The sequence below is a fragment of the Bombus flavifrons genome, chromosome 8, assembly GCF_040668555.2.
Source record: "Bombus flavifrons isolate JBK064 chromosome 8, iyBomFlav1_principal, whole genome shotgun sequence".
Lineage (NCBI taxonomy): Eukaryota > Metazoa > Arthropoda > Insecta > Hymenoptera > Apidae > Bombus > Bombus flavifrons.
In genome coordinates this window covers 7,339,944-7,349,000 of record NC_138449.1, presented here as the reverse complement: position 1 = coordinate 7,349,000, position 9,057 = coordinate 7,339,944, and the positions used below count along the sequence as shown (strand labels likewise).

Genomic DNA, 9,057 nt, shown 5'->3' with positions numbered 1-9,057 from the left:
CTACTTAAAGGGATGAACGATCCATGCAGTCGTTTATTTTCATAAATCTTTTTTTTTCCTTTTTCTAAATGTAAACATGCGTGTACAGTTCCGGCCAGAAAATCCTAATTCGATAAAAGTCGACGATATTTTATACCAAGAAACGTTACTCGTCGGGATTTCAAGTAATTGTACTCTGATTGAAAATATGTAAAAAATGGCATGAACCTCGAAAAAAATGCTATTCCTTTCTTTTCTCTTGTTCGCGGGGGGATTCGAATTGCAAGCATCGTCGGCAGTTTTTTTTTTATTGATAGATTAAGGATAGAGAGATCAATCGTGTCCTATGTGCTCTAACTAATTATAGTGAAATAACTAATTATATTGTGAATGTCTCTTTGTTAGATAACGAGTGCTTTGATTGTTTAACGAGAGTGATGAGAACACGTAAAATTGAATATTCGTGAGATCTGGTCGACCATTGGATACGGGCAGTGGAAGATAAGAGACGCATAGAAAATAGCTCTCGTGGAGTAAAATCCAAACGTATACAGAGTGTCTCGAGTTCTTTTCTGATTGGGCTAAAAATTTGTTTTGCGTTGAACCTAGTTCTTTCTGTACTATACATATTATACATATAACACCACCGCACCGAAATATCCTCGGTACTTTCTGATTTTTTTTCAGCGCGTTCTGTACAGTTATCTAGATTTTGGTGTTTTAACCTTCAAATGCTAAATCGATTTTTCATTTATTAGAAATAGTGGCAAACGAAATCGTTCTTTCTGTTTTAAATATTTCCCTGTTATATCGTTTTATATTTTATGTTTATTGTCGATAGAGAATTAGAAGAACGTAGAAAGTGATGTAAGTACACGACGAATGTATACCTAACGTTTAAGAGTGGTTAATTTCAATTCAATCACATTAGCATTTCAAGATTACGAATCATACCAAAATCACACGAATATTTCTTTTTCTTCTTCTTTTTTTTTTGTAAAGGCCAGCAGTTAACTTTGGCATTAACATATTTTGTATGCATCTAGATACCTTTTCTTTTAAATATATCCGATCACACAGAGCACACAATTCTCTTACGCTAATATGTACATACCATACAAAGCATCACAAGATTACATACATAAATTTATACACTTTTTCATAATAAAATATCCGATTCTCTATTATGCTACTTCACATGGAGAATGATCAGCTCCACGCGAGACATATCCCGCGCATCCAGTGTTCTGCGGTAATATAAATACACGACACACACGGTACATCAATTTTTCGCGATTATTTCCGAGGGACGATACAATCCTCGTAATATGTTCTTTCTTTCGAGGCCAAATCTTCACCGTTCCCACGAAACTAGAATTCTGTTTTGACGAAAGATTTGGCTGAATTAATCTGTCGAACACTTCTCCAATATTGATATGCTACTTATATTAACTGACTGTTCGTAACAATCGTTTCGGGCATTTTCTGTAATTACTTGATTAGTACTAACGCAATTTAACGTCGTTCCTTGATTTTCTTTTTTATGTATTTACAGCGAATCACACTATCCTTTACAAGAGCAGCTGAGTTTCATCGAAAAATGGATTTCTAATGATCGTCATCGATTATATTACATATTATAATGTAATTCGTTAATTTTTTCTTTTTTTACTGACTGTACAATTGACATTTACCGCTACAAAAATTTTGTATCAATAAAATAATCATGTAAATATCTTGTAACTTTATACTTGTATATATACAATAAACGTTAAACGGAATAAAAATCTTACGTACTCTAGCACAGGCCAAAATATTATTCTGTATTACTGATCGTATTTATAGCTACTCTTTTTTTTAATATAGAGCTTAGGGCTGACTCATGAAATATGTTAAGTAGCGTTTCTCGTCAAATCTTCAGCATTCCGTTGAATTACTGTACTGGATGGATCAGGAATGGGGCTTGGGCATCACGTGGAGATAACTAACTGTCACTCCTTGTAATAAAGTATAGTATTATTTGGGAGACTAAAGTGTCAACGTTAATAGGCGTACGTCGTTAGCCCTTTTCTTCTTCCCGGAAAAATTCGGTGGGTTAGCGACTACCCTAGGAACAACGTTGTTCTCTCCTCGCTATAATCTCTCTCTCTCTCTCTCTCTCTCTCTATTTATATATAATAAATCCAATCTGCACGCACTGCGTGTATAATAAATAAATACTTTCGAAAGTGCGTATAAATCGGTGTATAATGTGTTACATATAAACAATTCGGCTTTGTTTCGATTCATCGAAAGATTTCTTCCAACGGACAAAAATCTGATAGTACGAACTTTGGTATGAGTTTAATACTTCTTGGCACTCCTACACGATTGAACTGATATTTGTGCAACTTTACAAGTCACAAAGTACAAACCATTGTATAATATCATTAATAAACTCTCTTGTATCATATTAAGAAATTTGATAATAAAAGGAATGAAATGTTAAGAGTGAATTTTACAAATCATTTCCTATTTGACGGATAAATTGTAAAATTGTGGAATAATTTAGAATGTACAGCCTGTAAATTGTCAAATGACTAATATTATTAGTTGGTAAATTATTGTGCAAGAGGCCTCGCAACTTGACAAAGTATCGGTCGATCCTTCGTCCGTTGAAGGATCATTGATTTTTAACCGATGAGAAGAATCTTTTGATGGGTACGACGGAAATGGGTCATTTTTGATCTGCGAATTATTATGTATATACCTAACTAAGTGGTAAATAAACGGTTACCTTTTGGATAGTAACAAACGTCTTACTTTTTTCTTAGACTATATCGTGTCACACGAAGATATCATGTATCGATGAGCACCATGAAAAACGTAAGTATTGTTACGAAATGTATGGATGATAATTTCGCGTCATTCGTGTCCCATTCCCGATAAACAAAGGGTTAACTTGTGTGACTGTCCAAATAATTTATGAGCCATCGATCAACGACATCTGCATTCTGTTTTACCCAATGTATATTGAACTTGATTGTTTCTAGGCTTTGTTCTAATGCTCCCCGACCACTTCCGACATCCACTTCCTTAAAGAATTCCGAAACCTAAGACGCAACGTCAAAAATACTTATTACAGGCTCGTATGGAAAGGATTATTAATTAAATATGGAATTTTTGAAAGTTTCAGCAATTGAATCGTACAAAAATATGCGTAATCTTGCTTATTTTTATAGAATATACTTTAGGTACAGAATTACAGAAAGAAGAAGCCAGGATAATTTTATCCTTTATTAGAGCTATCGAGTATTTAACGATAAAATTTAAAATGATTCACTTGCAAGTAATACAATGATAAAATTAAAAATAATTCTTTTACAAGTGTTATTTGGAACATTATTAATAAAGTGTTTCATTATAAAATTGTGTTTAAGAAATGAAACAGTATATTTTTTACTTACCTCGTGGTAGTCGTATTCCGTGAAAAAGTCAGAAATTACAACAGATATAAGACTACCCATGGTCAGCGATCCATTTCCGAATAAAACATGTATCTGAGGCCAGTAAGCTTTGAGATGACGCCATGCAAGGAATTGACCCTCGGGATTGGTAGCGACAGAGGCTATAACAGTTTCAACGTCTTGTGATCTCACCATATCTCGATTTAACGATCGTAAAAGGTAACGTTGTAGCAACCAAGAATCTGTCGTCGCTCCTAACGCTTGCAACATTATTCGTTTCTCGCTTGGTACCTGAGTTTCTTGATAATTTTTCCAACAATGATTCCACTCTTTCTCACCACCAAATTTGATTCCTGTACAAAAAAAAAAATGTACGATGTAACGAATGATTGAATAAAATTTGATTCTTGTACAAAGAAGAATAAACGCAATGCAATGAATAAATATAATGAATTTACAAGTGAATGAATAAAACGCATCTAGAAATGATCTGAATATCAGTGAATCTGCAAATAAATAAATGGATCTACGAATGAACGTGGTGAATATATTAGATGTATGATAAAAATAATATTGTATCACCTGCAACGTATACGACGTCTCGTATATTTGGGGCAATTCGTTTGCCTTTTAACATCCAGTCTTCGAAAAGGTTTTTTGCTGGTTTTACAACATCGTCCAATTTTACTGATACAGCTGATTGAAGCACTGCAATTCTTAATAACCTGTGGAAAAGAAACGTAGCGAATTTAAGATACTCGATGTACAAGAATTGTACAATTATTCTAATCTTCCTAATCTTAGAAACTTTGTCAGTTATAAAAATGACTTGTTGGTGTTCTAAAGTTAACAAGATTTTATATTTACTTTTTCAAATGTGATCCCTCGTCTGCCCAACCAACGTATTTGATAACTGGAGTTAACAAAAGCTTCAAGAATGTGATATATCTTTTATATCCGGGACTTTCGCTTAATCTATCTTTCCAAGAATGTAAATATCCCAGTGCAGTAGTCCATGGCACATAATCTCTCTCATTCAAAAGATAAAGAGATAATTCAAGAGGTACGGTAGCGTTCAACTCGCCTGTTTCGGAAAGCGTAAACGCATCGTCAATAAGATTAGCACGGTCCGCTGGACTAAACTTGGTGTGATTATTCAATAATGTAGTGATGATTGATGCCCACATCTCTTCCGGGTAAGATACACGGTAAAATCCACTTTGATTCACATTGCATTTTATGTATTCCACGTCGGTAGGTATTTCGAACGTTACTGAAAATATGTAGTAATTTTTGTTTCCATGAGGTCGAAGATATGGTTCAATTTATTATCAGATAACAAGTTCACTCGTATCAAGAAATATATTTTCCATGCATGAATTTGGATTATATTATATATTACCTTTTAATTTAAAAATGCACGAATGAAACTCACGTTATTCGAAAAATGAGATCTACGAAACGAATGAAATTGCCAGCTAATAATTCATAAAGCCCAATAACTGCAAAGCTATTCGAAAACCATATAAAATTATACGCAATTGATTTTTCTTAATTTTTTGTACTTTAAGATTCATTTATGAACCACCTTGATTTCCCAGCTTAATTTTTCAATTAGATAAAAAACACAGTCAACGAAGGTCATTTTATTTTTATCAAAAATCATAGTTGTCAATATGTTCCTCTCCTTTTCCATCTAACATCGGCGGGAAAGATAAGATCGAAAATCAATAAATCTCCTATGTAGGAATTGTAGTAAAATGAAAAAAAGATCAATTGGAAATAATTTTATATCGCCTTTGAACGGACTCCTTTAACGATTTCTCGCTTAATGCTGTTAAACATCTCTAAAAAAAATGTTCGTTATAATTGTCCTATGTGTTACCATCGGTTAAATTCATCCATATGTTGTGAAGCTTGCGCGGTTCTTTGTCTGTGTAGTAGCTCAACGGGACATACCACTTGTAGTCAAAGGGCGATTTTGATTCTTGCAGTTCTGTATCGTTTTCTTTTGGCGAAATTAGAAATCTCTTCTGAGTTGCTGTGATGGTATTCCCATTACGTGTGATCGTAATCAGAGGAAAACCCATTTGTTGGGTCCATGTATCCATAATTGCCTGCCGACACATTGTATTTCATGGAACACCAGAAATTATAAGTTTTTAAAATTAATCGTTCAAACTTATACCTACTTTTACGTCAAAAGTATTATTTGTATGTTTTGTAAAGACCGCCCAGAGGTCGTTCGTGTCCGCATTTCCATACGCGTGCGAATTTAGATAGTCGTTCAATCCACTTTTCAGAACATCCTCGCACAAAAACCCCTCAAGCATGTTGAGTATGGAGGCGCCCTTACTATAACTGATATCATCGAATATAGCTTCGATTTCATTTGGATCTTTAACCGGAACGCTTATGGGATGACTGCTTGCCAAAGCATCGAGATCAAGCGCTGGTTGAGTTTTGTCTAAAATAAACTGATCCATCATGCTCCACTCAGGTGAGATATGATTCACTCCTTTGTATTCGAAGAAACTGGCCGCTCCTTCGTTTAACCATAAATCGTTCCACCATTTCATAGTGACGAGATTACCAAACCATTGATGAGCTAATTCGTGAGCGACAACTATAGCGACCCACTCGTGAGCATTGGTTGATGTCTCTTGTGGATCATAAAGTATTGATGTTTCTCGGTACGTGATTAGGCCCCAGTTTTCCATTGCACCAGCGGCAAAGTCAGGAATAGCTATTAAGTCTATCAGAAATTAATAAAATTTATATGTTAAAAACTGATATAGGATATATAAGGTGTTTCGAGTTTTTTCAGTCATATTTTGTCAGTATATCCTATGAATAGAAATAAGAAAAGAATGTTATAAAATTAAAATAGAAATGTTATTAAATGAAAGCTGTACTTCAAAATATAACGGAGTTTGTTAGCTTAATTGCAAAACATTTTTTTCTTATTCATAGTCATACAGTGTACTAGAAATGTCTGTTCAGAGAAACCTGGTACACCATGAATAAGAAACTTTCTGTTGCACCAATGAAATTACAATTACTTTTATATTCTGATTTGATTACGTACCTTGTTTAGGCAATGGATAATGTACCCCGAAAAAAGATTCAAAGTAATCCATTGTACGAGCAGCTGTAGTTACCGCGTATTTTGCCTGTGGAAGCATCGTCTCTGCTGCATAAACACTCACGGAAATATTCCTTTTAGTCAATTCGGAGACTCGTTTGAAGTCACAAACCACGAAAGCTACCAGGTACGTCGACATTTCTACAGATTCTTGAAAATCATCGCGAAGCTGAAAATGTTTGCAATAGATGTTGTTATTTACGTACATATAGTACAATTATAGTAACATAAATTATAGACTGTACTATATAGTATTCGTTTTTCTTCCAGTATTATTGTACTATACATTTTAACTAAGAAGCTTTGTAAAATTATAGTACGTTTAGCAACGTACAACAATATTTTGTAAATCAGATATGTAAAACAAGAAATAATAATAATGATATGTGGTTTCAAATATTTCATGAGGAAGAAACAAAGGAAAATGTTTGGCCAATAATAATATATCATAATATAACACTAATTTAATAAAATAATTTAACAAGAACATAACTTCATTAGTTTCGTACTCACCAGTCCGGTGCCCATGTAAAATCCAGCATCCTCGGTGTTCATCACAGGCATATTGCATAGCGCGATATGAAATCTGTCCCTAAATATCGAAACCTTAAATTTAGCCTTAAATTGTGGCTCGTCAAAGCATGGGAATGCCGAGCGTGCATACGTAGGTTCGAAATGAGTCGTGGCGAGATACCTATAGTCGAAAAAATAATTCAGTTACGATCTCGTTCAAAATGAAGATACGCCTTGAGCAATTTCCCAAACAGAAAATTATTACAGTTTCAGAGTGACCTCTTTTCTCCTTCTGGGGTGACATAGCTGCTAAGATAAAATCCTTCGAGTTCACTCGTCAGTTTCGAAATAAACCTCAAGTGTACTGTGTAATTCCCTCTCTTCCGAAATTTACTCTCTTCCAGTTCTAAATACAACTGTTGATGTTTCGGATATTCCAGTAATTTTGCAATTTTTAATCTGTGGCCTTTACGGTCCTGAATCATCTAAAAACCAGTTTTTAGCAATTAGAAAGTAGATAGAACATGATACTGATGTATGTACAGTGGCTCATAATAACGTATGAAATTTACATAAATATACATAATATATTAATAAAATATGTCTGTAAGTGTACGAATACTTCGAGCCACAGTACACGCATATTATTTTAAATACTCACTTTCTCATTTATTGTCAAATTTTTACTATGGAAGACGATATAGTTGGTCTCTTTATCGACATAGAATTCGATTGTGACCTGTCCTGCAAATGGAAATTAAAAATTATTTTTTTCTTCGTTCTTAAATATTTTAGTGCAGAGCATTACGGAAACATTACTTTTTTACTTCAGAAATTAATTTCCTAATTTTAAAGATACTGTAAGATTTCTGTCTTAGATGTCTTTCTACATATTTATGATAAATAACGTTTTGGAAAAGTTTGATAAATTAAAACAAATTCTTTCGCAATAAAAATGTAACAATCGATATTCTCGAACGTTAGCTAACAACTAGTTAACGATATACTACTTACCTTTTACTTCTAAGGTGGTAAGATTTGGATGGATAGTGATATTGTACCTAGTAGGATGCACAAACGTAGGTAGCCTCACGTTATTCCAAGGAAACACCTGTAACAGTTCCATTCAATTAAATTATTTTTAGACCGTTAGTTGAGCGAGCTACTGCAATTGCATACATTTTTTATCTTCGATGCTAAAGATATACTATTTATGTAACTGCTAGTAAAATATGAATGATCAACAATAAAATTGATCAAATAACCGGCAATCCTAGATTATGATACTTTAGACTCTAGGGTATGGAAATTTATAGTACTATAGACGTCTTGCAATTGATTTCCCGCCAAGACGTTTTATAGCTCGTTCACAGTAAGCTTCAAGCAAAGGCTCAGGCACAAGCATTGAAATGTGACATACAAAAGAACACACTTTGCATACACATATACGTACATGACATACCTATATATTTTGCATTTCTATACGTCCTAATTTTTTCTTTTTACGTACCGCGGCATAGAAAGGTTTCAGGTCAGATAGATTTTTCTCTTTATGTTCCAAAAGTAATATCTTCAACAACTGTGTTTTGTATTAAAAACTTTGCATCATTTTTGTGATGAAAACTAGTAATTTACTATTTTCTTATTTTATAATATACAGAATATAGTATATGATTCTTCAAATTTTTGTGGAAGATTAAAATGAATACTACGACTTGTATCTATACAAAAACATGAAATTAAAATTCTTTAATGTACTTATCACGATATAATCCTTTAAATATTCTAATATTTTATATATAATTAAATATCTTAATATTTTAATATATCATTAAATATATTTTTATAAAAATTTAATGTAATATCATTGTTCGACGATTATTTGAAATCATATGGCATGTATGAATAACATTGACGAATCTACATTATTCATTGTACCATTTGAGAACTTGAGTATATACGGTCGTTATTACT

The 9,057-nt window shown here is 33.2% G+C and overlaps 1 protein-coding gene across 5 annotated transcripts in view; it reads right to left on the bottom strand.

The window, feature by feature from the left end:
- Positions 1-949: 949 nt before the first annotated feature.
- Positions 950-9,057, bottom strand: part of LOC138182923 (endoplasmic reticulum aminopeptidase 1) — a 23,251-nt gene continuing 15,143 nt past the window's right edge. For all 5 annotated transcript variants that reach the window (XM_069119370.1, XM_069119369.1, XM_069119371.1 and 2 more), the window contains 11 exons: positions 8,098-8,194; positions 7,745-7,827; positions 7,363-7,568; positions 7,084-7,264; positions 6,514-6,739; positions 5,618-6,180; positions 5,311-5,542; positions 4,293-4,698; positions 4,008-4,150; positions 3,426-3,778; positions 950-3,071 (listed from right to left, as the gene is read on the bottom strand). In XM_069119370.1, the coding sequence (XP_068975471.1) occupies positions 2,916-3,071; positions 3,426-3,778; positions 4,008-4,150; positions 4,293-4,698; positions 5,311-5,542; positions 5,618-6,180; positions 6,514-6,739; positions 7,084-7,264; positions 7,363-7,568; positions 7,745-7,827; positions 8,098-8,194 (2,646 nt within the window). In that variant the 3' untranslated portion in view covers positions 950-2,915. The remainder of the gene's footprint in view (positions 3,072-3,425; positions 3,779-4,007; positions 4,151-4,292; positions 4,699-5,310; positions 5,543-5,617; positions 6,181-6,513; positions 6,740-7,083; positions 7,265-7,362; positions 7,569-7,744; positions 7,828-8,097; positions 8,195-9,057) is intronic.